A 22,434-nucleotide genomic window follows, 5' to 3' on the forward strand; every position below is an offset into this window, starting at 1 on the left:
AGTATGGTCACTTTGTGATAAATGTTTTTGCACTGTTTGGATGTTCACTAAATATGTCTCATTACTCTTACTAGATCTCATAAAGGTTCCAGGACATATTGTTACAGGGAACTTTGCTAGACAGACTCAAAAAATTCACTTCCTCTCTGCTGGTCTGCCCACCATGCCCTAAAGCTTCTTTATTAGATTGGACTCAAAATCATTTGGCATGAAAGAAATTGTGAATTCTGACAATCATTTGGACATAAGTAAGTCCCATAGGAGAGGGATGGAGGTTTTATGTGCAACTGAAGAAAAGTGGCACTGTATAAGTTTGTCCATTGGATGTGTATTGGAGCCATGTTGAATTTGAGAGCTGAAATTGTTCAAATGTAAGCTACCCCAGATAAAATACTCTTCTGATGGAGATCAGTGTGTCTAACTACCCTGCTCAGTTTCCATGGCAGAGAGAATAGTAAACCATCTTCATACCATCAGTAGGCATTAGTGAAGGATGACAATTTTCCAATTTATATGTCATTCTATGCTATGAATACACCATGAGCTTACCTCATGCATTTGGCTGACACATTCATCTGAATAGCTGATCTATGTTTTTCCTTTCCCATTATCCGGTACATTATATTTGCATTTAAAAATTACTGGAAAGCCTGTCCTGGTGTATGCGTGAACTCTAATTTACAATTTGAACACGTGGGATCAACAGCTTACTCCTTTCACCACAGGTTCAGCAATTCAGTCTTTCTCTCCAGCATTTGTCTGAATGAATTCTGAGTCACAGTTCTGCTCCCTGTAGCAACCAATGTCCATCATCGACGATGGAAGGTTGGAAACTCAATCCATCCAAGTTAACCGCAATACAGTGCAAACATCTCGGCTTAATGTATATCATAACTTGGTTGTGCATGTATCTTTGGAGCTGCCAAATGTCAAATGAAATTATTGCTATATTTTGTGCTTTAGGGAACTGCCCCTAACTATAAACTGCTCATCTAGAGTCTGACAGAAACAGCAATATTTTGCAACTAAGCATCAAGGATAATCTCTCTCATCTGGGAACCATTGTTCTTTAATCCAGCACCATAGTGCATGATGATATTATACTTTCGAGTGAACACTGTGGGAAGGAGAAATGATGCTACTCCTATGGTGAAAATTGCAATGTTCCATTCTACAATTCTCTGTAACAAGGAAACATAAGTTAAGAGGCAGACAATGAAGAAATACAATAAAACTGACCAATTTTCTGGGGCACTGGTGAGACGCTGTGTTGGCCTTGCTGCTCCTGTGACTCTCAAGCGTACATCTGTGGACAGTGCATTAGACTCAGGAAATGTTTACGAGTAACCCCTATTTACTCTGCCACTCACAGCGGAATAATGGCCACTTGATAGAGTGCATTGGGCACCTGTAGAGCCTGTAGTCTAGTGCGAGTTGGTACTTTCAGGAAAGGAGGAGAGAATACTGGGCACACTTTTGTTTTCAATTACCAATTTTAAATAATGTTAGGATCTCCTTTCAGAACAGATGGCTCATCAGCAACAATCACAAATGTGATAGTTGTCTGCTCTGGGCATTTCTATTATGGAGCCAAGTGTAGATAATAAATGGAAATGTTTATCAGCTTCATAACCTCTTCTCTCCTCCTCATTTTTCATCCACTAGTGAGCAGAATACTCTGACTATTCAAAAGGAATCCAGCCATTGCCTTAGGCCATTGCTGCAGGACTGACAAAACCTTCCTAAAAGATGCAGAAATGTCCAAAAAGACAGCGACTATTTTTCTAAAATGACCAGTGGCTGAAGTACATGTATTTTTGTGCCAATTTTTTCCCTCACTTCCTGAAGAATTGGATCTGACTGGGTATGCCTTCACACAACTGATTTTACAGTCACAGGCTGAGTAAACCCTTTAATAGATTACAAATCTGTGCAGATATAGTTGTCTTGTATTTAACACATATCCACCACACACCCGACCACACTTTACAGATGCAAAACAGTTACAAAAAGGAGACAAAAACCAATTACTGACTGAAAATTTGTTACCTCAAATTGACAGTCATCACAACTGCCCCTCTGATTGGTCACAGCAGATCATAAAGAGTAACAATAACCTGAATTTGCATTTTTTTAAAGCAACAATCTCAATGACCTAATTGTTACAACCATGTTCCAGTCTGACAAGGTACCTGCGGACACCATTAGAAGTCTACCAATACATTCAAAAGCATAACGTAAAAGTTTTTGAGGATAAGACAATGCACAATCTCCCCGTGCCACTACCCATCCAGCCTTTGTAGTTTCCTGCTGGCTAGAACTGTGCTTACCTGCTTCCATTCTTATCTGTCCAATCCTAGATAGAGAATTACTTTTTTTATTCACTCATGGGACAAGCGCTTCATTGGCCAGGCCAGCATTGTTGCCCATCCTAGTTGCTCTTGAGAAGGTGATGGTGAGCTGCCATCTTGAGCTGCTGTGGCCTTGTGTGGGGGAGGTCACAGGTTTGGAAGGTGCTGTTGGAGGAATCTTTGTGAGTTGCTGCAGTGCATTTTGTCGATGGTACACTCTGCTGCCACTGTGCATCAGTAGTAGAAGGAGTGGATGCTGAAGATGGTGGCTGGAATGCCAATCAAGCAGGTTGCTTTGTCCTAGATTGTGTCTGGATTCCATTACTTTCCTGCAATAGTTTCTCTTCCCATTGATTTCCTCTGCTGTATCCCAAAGATCGATTATTGGTCCCCTCCTATTTTCATTTATATGCTGCCCCTCAATGATACATGTGAAAAAGCAGTGTTAGTTTACGCATGTACACTAGTGACACCCAGCTATATCTCACCACTGCCTCTCCCGACTCCACCACTGTCTAAATTGTCAGACTGCTTGTAGAACATCCTATACTGGATAAGCAAAATATTTCCCCAATTCACTGTTTTGAAGCCCAAAGCCAATGTTTCTGGTTCCCACCACGAACTCTATTCCCTAGCCACTGACCCCATCCTTCTTCCTGGCAACTGGCTGCTGCCAAACCAGAGCTCTCACAACTTTAGTGTCATATCTGACCCCCAGATGACTTTCTAACCATGTAACTGCACCATCACTAAGACTGCCTGTTTCCATCTCTGTAACATCACCCAATTCCATTACTGCTTCAGCTCATTGGCTGCTGAAATCCCCATCCATGCCTTTAGCACCTTCAAGAACTATTCCAATGAACTTTTGGCCACTTTCCCACATTCTACATTCTGTAAATGAGGTCACCCAAAATTCTGCAGTTTGTGTCCTTACTTGAATTCAGCCCCACAACTCCCTAAGACACCTGTGCTCACCTAACTCTGGTCTCTTGAGCATCCCCAATTTGAATTGCTCCACAACTGGTGGCCACGCCTTCAGCCATCGACATCCAAAGCTCTGGAATTCCTTCCCTGAACCTCTTTGCCGTTCCACCTTGCTTTCCTCCTTGAGAGGATCCTTAAAACCTACCTCTGGCCTAAAATCTCATTTTGTGGCTTCTAAGTGAAATTTTGCTTTCTAATGCTGCCATGAAGGTCTTGGCACATATTATTACATGAAGGAATTATGTGAAGACTAGTTATTGTTGTTGTTCTAACTCATCACACAGCTGCTCATTATAGGCACACAAAAGCCAACCATTTTATGCTGCTAGAATGATAACCTGTTATTTCAGTAATGATTTAAAACAGTCTACCATATCCTTAACCAAAAGAAAAGAGCATTGTGTGTGTAGTGGTTTCTTTTCCGGTTGACTACAATCAAATATGTGGTGTTTTTTCACAGCTTTTAACCACATCCAATTGTAAAATTGGCAGCAATACATGAGTTGATCTTTTCTCTCTCCTCCCCCACAACCAGCCCCGTTTTCATTCTCAAAAACGATTAATCACACTGCAGCCTGAAAACCAGGGAGTTAGAGTGCACTGGTCACCAAACAAAGGAAGAGGATTCAAAGGTACATCTGCATTTCATTCTCAATCATTTCCCTGAGTGGGGGGATTAAATTAGTAAACTCACTTTGATAACTTCTGTATTCAGATATACAATGCCTGTCTCCAAAGTGCCAAAAGAATTCCATGGCTAGGACAACAACAATAATTTCCATTTATGGAGCACCTTCAACCTGGTTAAAGGTTGCAAGGAGTATCAGTGAACAAGTTGTGACACTGAGCCACATAAGGAGCTATTAGGACAGGTGACAGGCAGGTTTTTAAGGTGCATTATAAAGGAAAGGCTGAAAGGGTCATGGAGGGAATTCAGGAGTTCAGGATCTCAGCAGTTGCAGGCATGGCCACCACTGGTGGAGTAATCAAAATCCTTGATGCCCAAGAGGCCAGAATTGGAGAAGCACAGATATCTCCAAGGGCTGCAGGGCTGAAGGAGGTTACAGAAATAAGAAGTGAACCCATGGAGAGAATTGGACATATGTTATTTGAGACCAAATAACAATTTCTTGATTCTGTTTACTGTACAGTTTGAGCTGATGTTTCCTCTGAATGTTTTACTCGAGATACCCTCTTACACTCACACAGTCTCATAGGATCAGGTTGCTGCTGCACTATGAATTGTTATTTGACAGTCAAGGCCGGTGCTGCCCAAAGTACTGTGAGGCATTCCCCTTCCAAAAAGGCCCACCTCCACTGAAACATATTGTCATTTGTTTGTCCCATCTGTTAGCAGTTCACCTTGCCATCGGGGATTTTTCTGCAGGTGAAAGTAAAAATAAATGCTGAGTACTAAATTAGGCACAGCTACACATTTATTCCGTGAAGCCTGATGCTAAAGGATAGTAACAGTCTATCTCCTTCAGCTAAATCCTTAATTGATACATGATGCATCAAATGCAGGTTATTAAATGTCATTGGCAATGGCATGTGCTGAATTGTAAAAGAAAGTGCCTAGTGAAAATAGTATATTGTGATATAGACAGTACTGCAGTAGAGTGAAGCTGGACATAACGTTCACCTTCAATAAATAAATAGTGATTACTGGCAGAGCCTTAGTGTAAAATTGTTCTGTCCATTCTGTTCAAACACAGGGTTTTTGAATGATTAGTGATCCTCGACAGTTAAGGGAAGTATAGTAACTGCCGGTGAGGCACAGCAACACCTTCCAGCATTTACTGTATAAAAATGAACTGAATACCATAACGTATATCATAGTGAAAAGTGTAGCATGTTCGGCGGCCAAGTACTATTGTGATCCAAAAAAAGCAGAACAATGTGATTAAGGCGGCGATGTTCAATTATGTTTGTCGACGTTTTCAAACGGTTAGTGTCAAAGCAGGAGATCTACAATTCATAAAATAAGTCTTCAGAATATTTTTTTAAAAACATCGATTGCTACCCTTTATTCCTGTAAAGGCGGGCCATTCCACAAGGGGTCCACCCAACCATCCGTGCAACTAAATCAGTTGATTTAGTGTGGCAGCAATTACCTTTCCACGGGGCATTAGATGAAGACAACGTAAGGATATTTCAAAGGCCCGGCAACTTTCAGTTCACTAGCAATGAACGGACTGGGGGTTTCCTATGTTCACACCAGCAGAAATGTGCAGCACGATTCAAGGTATTTTTATGCCCCATGTCTCCTCTATATTACAAATTCAACAGTATATGCTAATAGCATATGCAAAACGTGGCGGTACCTTTAGACCAAGTTTGTCCAAAATATTTATTTCAAATAGTTTCAAAGCCGACAATGTTGGCAGATGGCTATTGTGCTGTCATGCAGCTGTAACTTACAAGACCATTATACTCATTGGAACAGAGCGATGCTGTTTCATTTTACTCATTTGAAGTCTGCTTCTCAGTCAAAATCACGACCTGCTGATAAGACGCAATCTGAATATGCACTTTGTTCCACATCAGGCTAAACTAAATGACCACTGTGTGTTCTGATCTCTCCCCACCGTGACCAAAAAAGTACTTATCTTAGTGATGTCTATACAGTATTCACACCCCCCCCCCCCCCCCCACCCCGCCCCGCCCCTCCACCAAGGAAAAATAACAATCTTCCTGAGAGGGAAATCTTGTTTTATGTGTAGATTGTACCGTTTCCGGTACCAGAATCTGAAATACAGGATACTCAGTGCAGTTCATTTTTACATACTGACTTTGATTCATGCGATTCCCAGATTCCTGTATCTTACTTACCACATACAATGTATTGTACATAGATATCAAATCATATCCTGAAGCTAACATTTCATATCAAGCGATTGACAAGCACAGCTTAAGAATTCTCCTCGTTCTGTCCTTAGTTGTACTGAATGATCTGTTTTCAGCCTCTATAACATGTAGGCCACTAAAGTGAACTGTGCGCACTTTTTAAAAAATACAAGAAAATGCCCTACGTGATATTTATTATTATTATAGGGCACAACCATTCCGGGTAGAATGCTGCTTTTAGAAGCTATGTCTATGTACTAAGGAAGGGCTTTATTAGTGAGTCACAAACTACATCTTGCACCATACGTATGTTACATCCGAATATTTTAAAAGGTGGTAGGCAAGTTCTATTTCAATTTATTTCATTACTCCTGAAAAATTATGCAAATTATTGTTTAAAGTTGGGGTGTATTATGAAAGGGTCAAGTGGTTTGGATTGTCCCGAAGCCAATCATTTCTGGTGCCTCGTCAGCAGCATTTTCCGTTGAAACTGAGCTGTCACTGGCTCTAGGCATTTGGAATCTCTCTGAAATGCCTGCGGTATTAACAGTGGCCCTACGTGCGTAGCGGTTAGATACCGCTCAGATTGCACAACATTTGGGATTGGCTTTTTTCTCCACAGGGGGTGACAGCACTCGTGGAGAAATGCGATTCTCCATTTACCTCTTAGGAAGACTGTTACTTTTTTTGTACTGTCGGGGAAAACACTTCACAGACACAACCCAAATAAGGCAAACAGTTGTACATCTTGTGAAGTCGATCATAACGATTGCGGGGTGTGCTTATTGCCCTGGGTACAGGTTTTGTAGTGCTGACATGGGGATGTGTCTCATCTCGAGTCCGTATGAAACAAGCAGTCAGGCGTCATTTTCATTTTCACAGCATTACTTTGTGAAGGGCACTTCTGAACAAAATGATCACAGATGGAAACTTCATGAGTCACCTTGCACACCGACCCCCGGCCGGACTCTGCAACCCTCCCACTCACAGCCGCTCAGGTGAAGGCTGTGCTCATCTTGAAAGTTGTTCTGAATTGGAACTCAACATTACGACATTGAGGTTCTCAAATATGTTCATGTTTTCACAAACACTACGCCAGACAGGTGGATAATTCCACAATGATGGAAGCTATTCGGTCGGCACACTATTTGTATGTTTTTTTTTAAAGCTGCAGGAACATTATTAGAATTTAACATGACAGTGCATTTTGTTTGGTATGTTCCGGTTGAGGATGTCTGGCAAAGTTCTGTCTCAGACAAGGGGACTGTGAATTCCACTTTTAAACTCCCAACTTTCCGGCTTCGGCGTCACGGTATGAAACAGGGAAGTCAAGGCACCAATCGTAAGGTTGCTAACACATTCTTTCTCGCTGAGAAAATGAGTGGTAGCCAAGGTCAGTTCTTCTGTTCAGGCTCTGAAAAGGCGGCTCCGTTATTTCTGCATGAAAGCAAGGTGAATGAGCCCCCACAGCTGCCATTTCTCATTCCCGGGCCATTTATTACAGGTCACTGCTACACGTAGCCATTTAAGAAACAATTCAACATCATATCTCACCCACTTTCGTATGCAGAGCAATTTCGAGGCAACGGTATTAACCTCGCAATTGGCTGGGGGAAGGGACAGGTGATGATCCAATCAAGACACAGCATCACGTCTGATTAAAGTGAAAAGGATCAACATGAGGAGAGCCGCTTTATTGTTACTGAAACGTCTGCATTTTAACATCCGGTAGATAAAATGATATAAGCACCAGTTTGCGTGGTGGGATGAGAGAGGCAGGGAACGCTCCCTTCAAAGCAGAGAAGGTTAAAGGGAGATTTAATTGAGGTGTTCAAAATTATGAAGGGTTTTGGTAGAAATTGGGGAGAAATTGTCTCCACTGGCAGGAGGGCCAGGAACCAAAAAGTCTTGAGAGATTTAAGATAATTGGCAAAATTGACAAGAAGGGATGAAATTTTATTTGCTCTGGTCTGGAACACGCAACTTCAAGCAAATGCAATAGCAATTTTCAAAAGGGTTAGGGATCTTAAGGGGAGGGGCTAGCTCCAGGGCAAAGGAGGGATGTGGGTTTCACTGAATAGCTCTTTCAGAGAGATAGCACAGCCACGATGGGCCGAATTGCGTCCTTGTGTGTTCCATTACCCTATATAGTATTCTCTTGCTGATTTTCAATAAAAACGAGATTATAGCATTTTATTTCCAGAAAGCAATTCGCCCTAAATACGTGTACGCTTTAAATCATGTTTTGTAATTCAAGATCTATATATATCCCACCTCAAAAAGTCTATTATCATAAAATAATAAAGGCTGATCTTTGAGCCTGTTCTCTTCTTTCACCACACAGCCACTTTGATTACAAATAATTACTTTAAAATGTGATCAAAGATCCTTGAAATTTACAGCGTTTTCTGGGAGAGGGCACACAATATCTTCTGTATGAAGACAGTCCAGTGCATCAACTGCCATCTTTGTGATTAGTCTGTGAACGATTCTGGCACACAAGCCGATACTATTGAGCTTTTAATGACCGATTGATCTTAGTGAAATCAACCCCTTGTAACATTCTCTCTCTCTGGTTGTCAGGCTTCGCGGGCAAAGCTGGAAGGAGTTTATGTGAATGGTTATTTAAGCTTCGTCAATTTCACACCCAGTGCCTGGCGGGTCGTAAAAAAAACAATTAAACTTTTATCGGCGTCAAAAGGGGAGCTGAGCAACAATATCACGATCAGTGACCTTTCCAGAATTATGGAAATATAAAAAACCTGAACGCCTTATCCTCGACAGGAAAAAGTCAGTTCTTTCACTGCTGTTAAGACTCCCTCTCTTTATCTGCGATTTATTGAACTGAGATAACTAGTTAGAACAAAAGGGCAATTTATAGCTCCCTTGTTTTACAATGTTTAAACTCCATGTGTAAAATATTTATCAAGACTGTTCAGTTATATGTGTGAACACAGTCTCCAGTTAGGTTTTTCTTAACTGTTCAACATATGTGTGGATGTAGAGCAGCACTGTTCACAAAAAGGCAATCGTTTCATATCCAATGTATTTTTTTCAGACTATGTTAGCTCTTTTCAATGCACCCACGCTACTCTAGCTGGCTGCCATTTATACTTTGAATACTTAAGGCCAATTAACATCCCGCTCGAAACAGCCGAATCGAGATGAGCTGGGTCTATCAGTCGGGTGTGTTTGCCCTGACATGGAGAAGTGCAACCTGCTTGCCGGTGTCACCTGCTCCTTTCCTCTTGAATCGGCAGCATTAAGTGTGTAAGATCATTTCAAAAAAATGATGGTGGTAAATGTGATTGCATTGGCAGTCAGCTTCACTTGATCCATCTTCCTCAGTGCTAAAGCTTTGCCAGAGTATGCAAAAGGCGAGCTTAAAAGTGGGACAGTGGTGTGGTTAGAGGCAATGGGGGCGAGGGGTGCAGAGAAGATTTCCAAGAATGATACCAGGAATGTGTGCCTATAGATCAGCACAGGGCTGACAGTCTGGGTCTCTCTTGGAAAAAGGCAGAGAGGTGGCCCAATAGAGGTTTTTTAAATAAAGGCTTTAGATAAAGTGGATACAGACAGAATGTTTCCTCTTGTGGGAAAGGACAGAATTAGAGGCCATCAGTGTAAGATTGTCACCAAAAATCCAATAGGAATTCAGAAGAAAATTCTTTATACAGAGTGGTGAGAACGTGAAACTCACTATCACCCAGGTGGTTGAAGCGAATTGTACAGAAGTGTTTAAGGGGAAAGTAGATGAGAGATGTCAAAATAGAAAGTGATGGAAATGCTCAGCAGGTCTGGCAGCATCTGTGTAGAGGAACGGAGTCAACTTTTCGAGTTCAACACGACTCTCCTTCAGAACTGGAATTGAACTGGAAACAACCCTGCCTCTCTCTCCAGTCCTGGTGAGATTTCCAGCATCTGCAGTATATTGCTTCTATATAAGTATACGAGGGAGAAGGGAATATATAGTTACGATTATAGATTTATAGGAGAGGAGGCTCCAGTAGAACACAAACACTGGCATGGACTAATTGAGCTGAATGATTGGAGTCTGTCTCCTACATCCGACGTGATTCCTTCATTCTTCAGCCATCCAGGTCATGTGGGCTTTGGGGTTTCACCTGGACCCTGTTCCAAAATGCACAGACGCTTACTCAGACTGTTCTCTATTGTGCCACCACAGTCAGCGACCAGTCTCACATTCAAACGCTGCATGCCTTTCTCTTCGGGCGGTATGTGGCCCTTGGAAAGGCAACAGAGACGTTGGGGCATCCCCCCACCCCCCGCCACCCAGAGTACGGAAACATGCAGTCAGGCTCTGCGCAGGCGCGTCACGTGGCCCAGAAGTAGCGTCCCTGGTTACCGGGCGAGCAGGCGGCGACATCAAAGGTGAAATCTGCAGGAGTCCACTGCAGACGAACAACCTCTGACAGGACAGAGGGACAAGCAAATGCATACTATATTGTCCACATTATGCACTAGTGTGACCAGAGGATTCCTCAGGAATGAATGCAGCGTATTATTTCACAGTATACTTAGTTTGATAAATGTACAAGAATTCCAACCAGTCCATTCCAACAGAAAGGGACACAGCATTCCAGTATTCTGAGATATTTCACGTACTGCTCAGGGGATGCTGGCTGCATTTTGTACCTGTCTTTGTTTCCCCGAGGAAACCTATGCCAGGCCACTTGTGGTAAGAGATGAGGACACTGACCGCCCCGTTAACGCAAAGCTAAGAATCTTAACTCTTTGTTTTAAAGCCCTGCCGCTTTGTTAACCATTGCAACGCCAGCAGCCCCGCTGCTCGTTCCAAAATGCGGACTCTAACAGACGGCCCGAGCGATTCACTTCCCGAGAGTCTGTCTCCCAGATCATTCCACAAGAAATGCCATTCCGCGCGCCTTCAGTTTGATCTGTCAATTATGACTGTTGAGGCCTGACTGAGAGGTCTTAGAAAGGGCGGCTGGGGGGGGGGGGGGGGCGTCGTGCCATTGTGCAATTCACAAGGAGACGGGAAAAGCCACAATTCTTGATATGAAACAATTGGAAGGATGCAAATAGCACCGCCAGTTCCACATCAACTCCCCCCCCCCCCCCTCTCCCCGCACCAAACTATCGAATATCAGAATCTCTGCTGCGCATTGACAGCCTCTCTACATCCTCCCCGGACCCAGCGAGCGGGGAGACTGATTAAAATAAAACCCACTCCGACTACATATAGAAACTAATGGTTAATGCCAAATGGATGAGAAATTAAATAGGGTTACGTTCGAGTGTGTAGTATCTCCAGTAGCGGGGTCAATGTATTTACGTCCACCTGAAGACGGAGTTTTCTGTATTTCAATAATTGTACAGACTTGTCAACCATGACTGTCAGATGCGACAGCGAGCAGCGAAGCTGAGAAAAGCTAATTTCCCCGCCAGAGCTCATCCATCAATTTCCCATGCGCGAAGGGTCATCACGGGGCCACTCCCCGGGCACTGGTTGTACACCAGGAAATGTTGACAAGTATGAATTGATCCCTGATCAACAAAAAAATCGGTTCGTGAAAATCGTTGCTGGCCTTGACTATCTTCAGCTGGGGCGGGGGGCAAACTAAGCCATATTGATTGGGGAGGAAATTCATGTAGTGTGGATTTCCATATACATTGGGTGTATATCTTAGTGTGGGGAAGGGGGCTATGCAGAAAGCAGTGACGGCGGAGAAGATTGGGGTGTTGGGGGGGATACAGGAAATCTACAGGCTGGGATGCAAAACATGCAGAAGGTCAGACGAGGATGAAGAGGATGAAAGATAGGGAGACAGGGAAATGCGTGGCGAGCGGTATCACAGGAGCGAGTCCAGGGGGAGGATGAAAGGGTACCGAGAAATGTCTAGCTGTGATGTTCAGGGGAGGGTTTCCGGTGTTGGACAGAACCGGGTCCCCTCAAGAGTCAATGAAAGCTTTGTGTGCGGAGGGGGAGGGGGTGAGTGGTGGGATACTGTCAGTGCTGGACAGCGCTGCGGAATTGCTCCGGCTTTCCTTCACATTGATTGGTATCAGACACGCGAGCTGTCCCGATACAGGTAGGTGTGTAACTTTGCAGCGTTACATTGTGGGCGCTTTTGCGTGGTTTGACGGCAAACCTGGCGGATTCTGAAATACTCTCCCCGCAACTCCAATCCAAGAACGTCAACCACTACCTCAGTCTTCACCACCCCCCCCCCCCCCCGCCCCCCGCCCACATGACGAGAGGGGCAGCCCGGTGCTCATGGCAAGGGCTGCCCGATCACAAGAGGTCATGGCTACCACAAGCCGTTTCTTTTAATCACAGGAGCAATAAAACCGCCCGTGCCTCTCTCCCGCTTTCAGCCCCTTCTCCAAACCAAGTGCCGTCCTATTCGACACATCCCAAAAGCTGCGATGCTGTTTGTGAAGGCGCTTCATTTTCCTGCTTAGACTGAGGTCTCCATACTAGTATCGCAATATTTGTTTTAATGGGATTGCTGATCGAATCACACGCATTGTAAAGCTAGCCGCACTCTGCATGCCCTCACAGTGTCAGTCCCAGGTCCAGTCCCACCTTTTAGCCACCCCGAAGTCAAAAAAAGATCATTTGGGACCCAAAATGTGTTTAGAATACTCGACCATGCAGTTTCCTCCAATTATAAATCATTGTTTTTATCCAATGCGCTGACAGATAAATAACTTTGCGAAGCGAATCAAACCTTTGGTAAATCTCCAAACAATTCGTCTTGGGCTCTTGCCCCGCGAAAGCGTGGTCGAGCCATCACATCACTTCTAAACAACATTAGCATCTTTAAAATATTCCACTCTCATATAACTTCAAGCGTGCCTAATAACGTGCCGAGCAGATTGTCTCCCTTCGTTCCCTTAATTTGCTTCATCTAAAAGCAATTCACCCAACATCTTGTCGCCCTCTGGCAATTCGGTTCAAGTCGTCCCGGCTTTGTATATTTCAGATACTTATATCAAAACAAACTCTACCAGGCTGCTGTTGGATTACACAGCGCAAAGTTTCACAGCGGATTACATCCAGCTCATGTTCAAACATATTCTAAATGCGATGAAATATTAATAATAAAAGAACCATTCTGTGTGGTACATGTGGCACTGTTTCCCCCTATTTGTCAGTTACTTTTACATTATGCACCTGCATTAGATATAAATCTTGCAACTATTTTTTTCGCTGTATATATTAGGCTAAAGGAGCTCAGTCCAGGTCATCCACAAACCATGTTAAGGTCCCAGTGTCAGAAACAAGAGATCCCAAACAGACAAAAAAAAAAATCGGTTCACTGCCACATAAGAAATCCTCACAAGCTCAAAACTACATGTCAAGCTCAACTGCTTCTGAAAGGCCCCAACACGCATAATGATGGGAGCCACACAAAAGGTTTTAAGAAGGAACAACAGCGGGGAGCGTTCAGGACAATTCAGATTGTTACAACACTTCTGCGGCTCTTAGTAACCGTGGGGTTTTGTGTGGCACAAATGCTCCGACACTGGCAACCGCTTAAATGAAGGCGGGGGGGGGGGGGGGGGGGGGTTAATAAAGAAGAAAACAAACTCTGGCGAAAACAAAACTTTCCCTCATCCAAGTTTACAAACAATGCAAATACTGTGCCAATAAATGAAAGAACATGCTAGTGAAGGGGAGGGGGCCGGCCAAAACAAAAAAAGGAAATCTGTCTCCTACCTGACTGCGAAATTATTTCCTGCACCTTCAGCGTTGCACAGAAAAAGCTCACAAAGAGAAGCTCCGCCAACTTCATTTTCTCCCAGTTTTGTTTCTATTTGTTGCGGGGGTGGTTGTGTCAGTCAGTTCTGTATAAAATTACATGACTACCAAATGTATCCTCAGAAAGTAAGTGTCAACTTTTCTTGCTGTTGCTTTAGTTGTCCCCTCACTCTGTCTTGACGTTATACATTCAGTCTCTCATAAGTTGCAGAGAGTCTGTCTCTGCGCTGTTTTTTTTAACCCGGTCTATCAGTCCTCTCTGCTCACTCTCACACTCTGTGTGTCTCTCTCTCTACCCAGTATAGCTCTCTCCCGAATTGCTGGATTGGCTGCTCCCGACATGCACAGCCATTAACAAATTCAACTCCAAGCCCCCTCCCCACCCCCTTTTCATGCTCATTGGCTGCCGACCCTCACAGGCACCTGTCATGTCTTCATTGATTGGCTCTTCTCCCACGTCAATCGGGAAACGCTGCAGCCCCTCCTTGGACTAGCAGGGCGTTCCGGGATTTGTAGTTTGTTTTCACACATTGCTACTTTCTTGCTCCGAGTTATTGCTGATGACGTTTGTTATATTGTTTGTAATATGTCCATCGAGGTATAGGTGATACAAATAGTTGCTGATTTGAACCTGAGCCCCAAAGAGGCACCGTTTCTTACTGGACTGCCGGCTTCGGAAGTATGCAGAAGTTCTTAAATAAAGAACACTTTACTGGTCCCGACGGCGTAACAAGTGTCGACCTAGTGACCATAGCTTCATAAATCAAACAGCACAGACAGGTGCATAAACTTACATTCAAATGTTCTGTGCATTGTAAAGTGTTCGACAATTCACCATATTTGTGTCCAGCTGGTTTAAAATTTGAATCTTTCCATTTGATTCTAAATCTGCATTATACTCTGTATTCAGTAAAAGAATGCCTGACAGGAAATGTATATTGTAAATATCAAGAGGAATATAATTATACAGAGGCACGGAAAAGTGGAACATACAGTCTGGATACAAGTCGGATTCTATTGCATTCTGTAACTTTCATGTTAAAATATTTTGTTATGTATTTTTACAATTTTTGGATACAGTATATTTTGGAGGAAGCGCATTAAATTAAATGATTTTACTTTAGTGTAAATGATTTGTTCATACATGCAATTATCATGTATATATAACCGGGATGCAGTGTTTACACCTGCGCATCGTTTCATTGACAATAAAACCTAGCATTAGTTAAATTGTCTTCGATAAACCGCCACTTCTTTTCGCGGCCCATGTTGGCACGGGATGAGTCCTGTTACAGTTCTCTGAGTGAAGCAAGATGTGACAAGTGTGAGTGTCGTGTTGCAAGTGCTCACACACACTTCGTGCGCGCACGCCTACATGTATTCTGCAAATTCACGAACGACTCTCGCAGTATATGGAAAAGGTACGTTTGTAAACAGAGCCAACGTGCTTTCGATCCAGAAGGCATTGACAAACGCTGCAACTTGTCCGATCCTGGGGCATTGAATTCCAACTGCTGACTTTTCATTTGGTAACTTCAGATGAATCTGCAACATACACGCTGAGTATGCGATTTTATATCTTGCAGTGTTCGTAAATCGCAAGATTAACATATTTAAGCAAAGAAAATTACTGCCCCCACCCCAGGATTGCTACATTTTGTAGGATAATTGGTGACAATAGGCGCTTTATAATTAAGCCGAAAGCATTATCAACAATAAGTTCTAATGCACCCAGTCCTTGTCCAGTTCGTGGTAGCCAGTTTCAGAAATGGATGCAGTTTTGTGTTGGAATTCTGCTTATCCCAAGTTTCCCAACGCTGAAGTGGCACACTGAGAAAAAAAATGTTTCTCTCCTTCTTAAATTCAATACATTTATCAGTCCTACAAACAACGATCAGGTCGCTGCACAGAATTGGACCGTAAACCCCCCCTCCCCCACCTCGCTTTGTTTTCCTCTATCGTTAATGTGGCAGCGCTCTCTACTGGCATGAGTCAGTCAGAAATAAATAAAATCCTTCAAATGGATGCTTTTGCAAAACATGTTTAGAGTCGCTAATTAACCATTAAACATACTTTTGGTGATTTTCACCGCCGATTTAAAAATATTTTAAAATTTATGATACCTTTATTATTTCTGAAAATCGTTTTAGGTTTTAATCTCCACCGGATGGGTTTGTTTCCATTTCTCACTGTTTCCCACTAATTTGCTAGATTTTGTTTTGATCTTCAGAAATACTTGCAAGCGTTTGAATTGCTATTCAGTGAGTCTCCCAACATTTTCCCCAGACCCCGATTGAAGTAAAAATAATTTCAGTTGGTATAGCTAGATTTTTAAAAATAGGGCAAATTAAAACACAATTAAATCTGGACGATTTAGCACTTTTAAGTGAGGATGCGCTTGATTGTCGCATCTATGTTTTACATTTTTAAAGCACAGGAAATTTTTCCAGATTCAAATTTGACAAAATAACATCAATGTTAGTGGCAAGATTTCAAATAAAAAAGCGCATGCATACTGTTTTAAAACACTTCATTATTTATTTTTAGAAGTCTTTTTTCATGTAATAATATTTTGGATCTAAAAGTTTTCTTGGCCATGATTCCATTTATATTTACCAGATGTAAAATTTACTTGACTTCTTTATTTCCAGAATTTAGCTTTTCAATTTACTTCAATTTCTAGATTATATTGTATGACTTTAGGACAGTACTTTCGGCAGCAATTTCCCATCTTTATACCTCTACTAATATCAGTAAATGTTGGTTTCTACGACATTTTAAATGTCCATTTCAACAATTTGTATTACAAGAAATTAATCATTTTTTGCCTCCATGTATCTCAATTCTAATATAAGAATTTTAAATTATTTCCGTGACCGAGTCAGTGTCGCCTAATTTTAATTCATTCTATTGACTTTTATGGTTTTCCAGGATTTCTGTTTTTGAATCACTTGATTTTCTGACATTTCCATTTTTTCTCTAATTCACGTATTTTGTTCTAGATTGCCAACTCTCCCAGGGGGCGCAGTTTTGACCCTTGAATCATGAATGACGAACTTTTGCTCAGATTTACTGGCCAGAATAATTTCCAGGAAATTATTTTAGCATATCTTGTGCGCATATTTGCTCTGTCTTATTTATTCCACATTTCCCTTTTAAGGAAAAACGTTGTCATTTGCCGTGTTTTCAAGCCCCTTTTCGAATCTGCAGAAATGCGCATATTTCAATATTAACACAAGTTGAACTGAAATTTCCTCAAAATAAAGTTTTTCATTCAAGAAGTGAATTTATTATTTTTGAATTTCTCAGATATCGTTTGGAAATAGATTCCCGCAGTTCTCTTGTGTTTTCTTGTTGCAGGAATTGGGTGAATGTCGATTTTTTTTTGAATGAATAGCGCTGGGAGTGAAGGAGAAATCAATGGCAAAACTGTTCATTCATCTCAAAATGGAGCGCTCAACACGCCGGGAACAATGGTCCAACTATTCCAGAATAATGTGTTGACTATGAGTGACCAATCCTGAGCTTCTCATGCATTCATTGCACATTATTGTGCGCAGACTGATTGTTCCCAGTACAGTCAGACATAATTTTGAACAAAAAATTCTGGAAATACTCAGCGGGTCTGGCAGCAACTGTGGAGAGGGGGAAAATGTTTCAGGCCGATGACCTTTCATCAGAACTGCACATCCCACAAAAGACCATCGACCTGAAACCTTGATTTTATGGAACATATTGGGGTCTACCTTTCATTTCGTTGGACGCTAAGTCTAAGAGACCGTCTACCTTGTGTTCAGACATGCTCCTCCCTCTCTTGGCTATCAGTTAATCTCTTCAAAATGTTTGGTGGAAAGGAGATGCTTATGCTTGTTAAAATCAATTATTTCGAGGGATGACTGTTATTGGCAGCTGGTGGACACACACACACACACACACTCCTCGGGGGGAATTTTCCCTCCCGCCTGCCACGGGGTGCAGAGCGGACCATGCAAAGGTGCACTGACCTCGGGTGGGATTTTCAGGTTTTAGAGCAAGTGAAAATCCCACCCTTTGTGTCAATTTGTGTGTTCATCAATGTCGCAATGTCGACTTGATTGAAACAGAAGGGTGTTTTGATAGAGTGGTCGTTGAAAGGATGTTTCCTCTTATGAGTGAATCCAGAACTAATGGGTCAGTGTTTAATAATAAGAGCTCGCCAAATTAAAAAGTTGAAGCAATTTTTTTTTCTCTGATGGTCATGAGTCTTTGGAACTCTCTTCCTGGAAAGGTTGTGAAAGGAGTCTTTGAATATTTTTAAGACAGAGATGGATAGATTCTTGGTAAGCAAGGGCATGATGGGTTATAGGGGGTAGGTAGGATGTACATTTGAGGTTGCTATCAAATCAGCGGTGAGCTTATTAAATGGCAGAGCAGGCTTGTGAGCTGAATGTCTTACTCTTGCTCCTTGTTCGTATGTTTGTATCAACTTGGTACCAAAGTGTATTTTGTTTATCGTGAAAACCAACAAATGAATTTGCTTCCCACATAGGTTTAATCAATAGACTCCTGTCAATTTCAATCTCTTAAGATCACAAAGGTCATTATGGATAAGGGAAATTATCAGACCACCAAGTCTGCCTCTCAGAGAAACCCCCATCACAACATGCAAATGCCAGCTTAAGCATTTCAAGGAATGGTTTGCACTTTACAACCACACACTAAAATGGCAATGTACTGGTTGTGGAATTGGGAGTTGTGTATTAAACTTCATGTAGCAGCTTAGAATGGACACTTCATGGAGCATGGACTACACCTGTTAAACAACAGATGGCATTTAGACATTACTTTTAACATAGTAAAACTTCTCAAGATTCTTCATATGACTCTTATTAGACAAAAAATTACAGTCAGCCACTAAGGAGACACGTCATCAAAAACCTAATCAAAGAACTAGTTGTTTGTGGTCTTAAAGGAAGGAGAGGGAGAGAGATGGAGAGTTTTAGGGAAAGAATTCAAAGCTTAAGGCTAGATGGTTGAAGGCTCACCAGGAATTAGGATGGACCAAAAGGTCAGAATTGGGAATGCAGAGATCTTGAATGGTTGAGGAACTAGAGGAGGTTGCAGTGATAGGGAGGGGTAAGACCATGGAGAGTCTCAAAAACCAAGATGAGCATTGTAAAACCAAAATGTTGGAAGACTGGGAGCCAATGTAGATCAATGAGCATAGCGATAGTGGGTGAACAAGGCTGGTTGGGACACAAGCAGCAGGGATTTAAATAGGCTCAAGTTTATGGAGGATGGAAGATGGGAGGCTGGCCAGTATAGCCTTGGCATAGTCAAGTGTGGAAATAACAAAGTATGGGCTGAGGCATAGGCAGCTATTGCAGAGGTTGAATTTGACAGTTTTTAATGATGCAGATTATATAGTTTAGCTGCTCAATTCAGGGTCAAATAGAGCACCAAGGTTGTGAACAGTCTAGATCAGGCTCAGACAGTGGCCAAGGACAGGGATAGAGTAAGTGGCTTAGGGTTTGGCTGAAGACAGTGACCTCTGTTACCCACTGTTTAATTGGAGGACATTTCAGATCATCTAGGACTGGATGCCAGGCCAGCAGTTTTACAAATAGAGGACACGTACCAACTGACTCAAGAACAGCTTCTTCCTTGTTGCCATCAGACTTTTGAAAGAACCTACCTCGTATTAAGTTGATCTTTCTCTACACCCTAGCTATGACTGTAACACTACATTCTGTATTCTCTCCTTTCATTCTCTATGTATGGTATGTTTTGTCTGTATAGCGCACAAGAAACAATACTTTTCATTGTATGCTAATACATGTGACAACAACAAATCAAATCAAATCAGTGCAATGATAGAGAGTTGAGGTAGAGGAGGGTTTTGTCAGCATAGATGTAAAACTTTCCATTGGGAATTAGTGCAGCCCATTGCAGCAGAAAGCATGGCCACTGGGCCTATTCATTGCACGAGAGGCCCCATGTCAGTCTCTCGATGCAACAACAATGAAATCTCACCCGAACAAATCAGAGGACAGAAAGGACTGATGTGGGATTGCTAAATGAAGCTTAAAACAGCAAATCAAAAGAGGGTCGATTATGTACCCCAGTCCTTACGGTGCCAAGGGACATGGAAGACCTTGATGGTGTCTATTGACACTGCATGTTCCCTCTCCAGGGACACCTGGCCATGAATATTGCCGTGGTAGAGTGGCAGACAAGTCAGGTCAGATGACCCCTTGATCACCCACTGCCTGGACCTGTTGATGGCAAGTTTGGCCAGACCCAGGAGCAGGTTTACGAGGAGGTTCTCCTCCTTCCCCGCCCCTACTATGCACAGCTGCCCATAGATCAGGGGCATGGAGCTGAAGTGCAAACAAAACTGCAACAAAAGTTTTTTTTAAGAAGATGCGGGATTTCTAGCCGCCAGTGGCAGGATGTCAATTAGGCTCATTAATTAGTAAAGTGACACACTTACCACAATTTAGGGATGGCTCAGGGATTGAATTGCATGGCTTTCCCACACTTTCAAAAAACCACCCAACAAACCTTGCCACTAAAACCATCCTTTGCCTTCGCCTCTTACATTCTAGCAGCCCCCCGCCCCCCCCCCCCCCCCCCACTTTCCTGCAACCTCCACCCTGTGATTCCTATCCTGTCATCACTTACCTTTGGTCTGGGATCTCAGTGATTTTCCTGGGCCTCTGATGGTTGCATTGATGTTAACTAGCCACCTCTCCCACTGGCAGCATGTGGAACTGCAATTGCCAAACTTCTGCTTTCGGGGAGCTCAACCATGGTGAAGACCCAACAGTGGCTACTTAAGTGCCTGAAAGTCACTTAATTCCACTGGACCTTCCCCAAGGAACTGTCAGGGGTTCCCCTAAGGCTTTCTGACCGTTGGGTGAGAGCCTCATTGGCCCCTCAGAATCCCTGCTGTTCTGTCCTTGAATGAGGCCAGTGACACCCAACTGTGATGTTAGTGTACCTTTAAGAGATTTATTTTTTCAAGTCATGATCTCTACAAGCTCTCACAGCCAGTGTGTCTCATGCTCACAACCTTAGGTGGTGTCATTGGTGGGAGGAGGAAACAAAATGTGGGCAGGTCAGCTGACAAGGGTAGCTTTTAGTTTCAGTTTTGAGCTGCAGGTTTTGAGTTGAGTTGTAGAAGGGACAGTAAGCTAAAAAGAAGTGTTTCCCCTCTCCCTGTTGTTTGGAAAATTCTGCTGGTTAGCTGAAAACAAGATCCTGTTTTCCTGAAGGGTGTTCTGAAACCTGCTGTTCTTGGGGGCTGAACGAGTCTCTCCGGTGCTTTGGGAAGCTGTCTTGTCTTCAAACTGTTCTGAGTCTCAAGAGCATTTGACTGCAGAATTCAACAAACGACCTCAAATTTCAATTATCATGTGAGCAGTAGTCTGTACTGTGTTAAACCTATGCAGAAGGTTTTTGTTGTCGATGGGTTTTGGTTTTAATTTGAACACATAATTATTTAATTCTTCAAGCAATAACTTTCTTCTAGGTACAGGCCGACCACTCTCATTTCCCACAGGATGACACCATCCTCACAACTAAGTTCATCTTTTCTTGTTTGATAAGGCTTCATCTGTTCTGTAGCTTTTTCATTCTGCCAACCAAGCAGTATCATGTTTTTGATACTTGATAATAGTGTGTTTCAATTGGTCCAGGACTTTATCTGTTGTCCCGTCTATTGTCCCATCACAGGCATGGCATCTAAAAAGTTTAAGGCCATTACAATCTCTTGAGATATTGGAGGGGATGGTGTGCTTTCTAGTAATGGGAGACGACTTAGGTCGCCTGCATGGGCTATGTGTGACCCTGGTCTGTGTTCAAAAGTGTGCTCATGAACTGTCAATATCAATGCCCATCATTGTATTCTAGCAGATGTAATTGGGGGAATTTGTCTTTATAAAAAAGCCCAAATGGAGGCTTGTGGTCGGTTATGACAGTGAAATATCTCCCACACATGTTTTGATGAAATGTTTTAATACCGTAAATCACAGCTGGACTTTCCTTTATAATTTAGGAATACCCTTTTTCCGCATCTGAAAGAATTCTTGAGAGGTATCCAATGGGTCTCTCTGACTCATCAACCATCCTATGGAATAACGTAGCTTCCACCCTATATGGGGATGCATCACAAGTGAGAACCAAATTTTTAGTGGACTAACTGGCACGATGATTGAAGCGCTCATTTTACTTGGTTGAAAGCCTCCTTTTGTAGTGTTTTCCAGCTTTGTCATTTCTTCAATAGTACACAAAAAGGTGCCAGCAATGTTGACAGATTTGGAAGAAACCACCTCTAGTAGTTGACTAATGCAAGGAAGGACTTGAGTTCTGAGCTGTTCCTCGGGGCTGGTGCTTCTTTAATGGCTCTCACTTTGTCCTCCATAGAATGTATCCCTGTGCATCCACTCTGTAATCTAGCTAAGCCATCTTATTTGCTTGGAAGGTGCAGTTTTCAGGCATACCCCTGCCTTTTGAAAT

General features: G+C 42.6%; 1 protein-coding gene across 5 annotated transcripts in view; it reads right to left on the minus strand.

The window, feature by feature from the left end:
• LOC144503876 (receptor tyrosine-protein kinase erbB-4-like) overlaps positions 1-14,220 on the minus strand; it is a 1,146,325-nt gene extending 1,132,105 nt beyond the window's left edge. For all 5 annotated transcript variants that reach the window (XM_078228891.1, XM_078228890.1, XM_078228889.1 and 2 more), the window contains exon 1: positions 13,894-14,220. In XM_078228891.1, coding sequence (XP_078085017.1) covers positions 13,894-13,969 — 76 coding nt within the window. In that variant the 5' untranslated portion in view covers positions 13,970-14,220. The remainder of the gene's footprint in view (positions 1-13,893) is intronic.
• Between the last annotated feature and the right edge of the window lie 8,214 nt (positions 14,221-22,434).

The sequence above is a fragment of the Mustelus asterias genome, chromosome 14, assembly GCF_964213995.1.
Source record: "Mustelus asterias chromosome 14, sMusAst1.hap1.1, whole genome shotgun sequence".
NCBI lineage: Eukaryota > Metazoa > Chordata > Chondrichthyes > Carcharhiniformes > Triakidae > Mustelus > Mustelus asterias.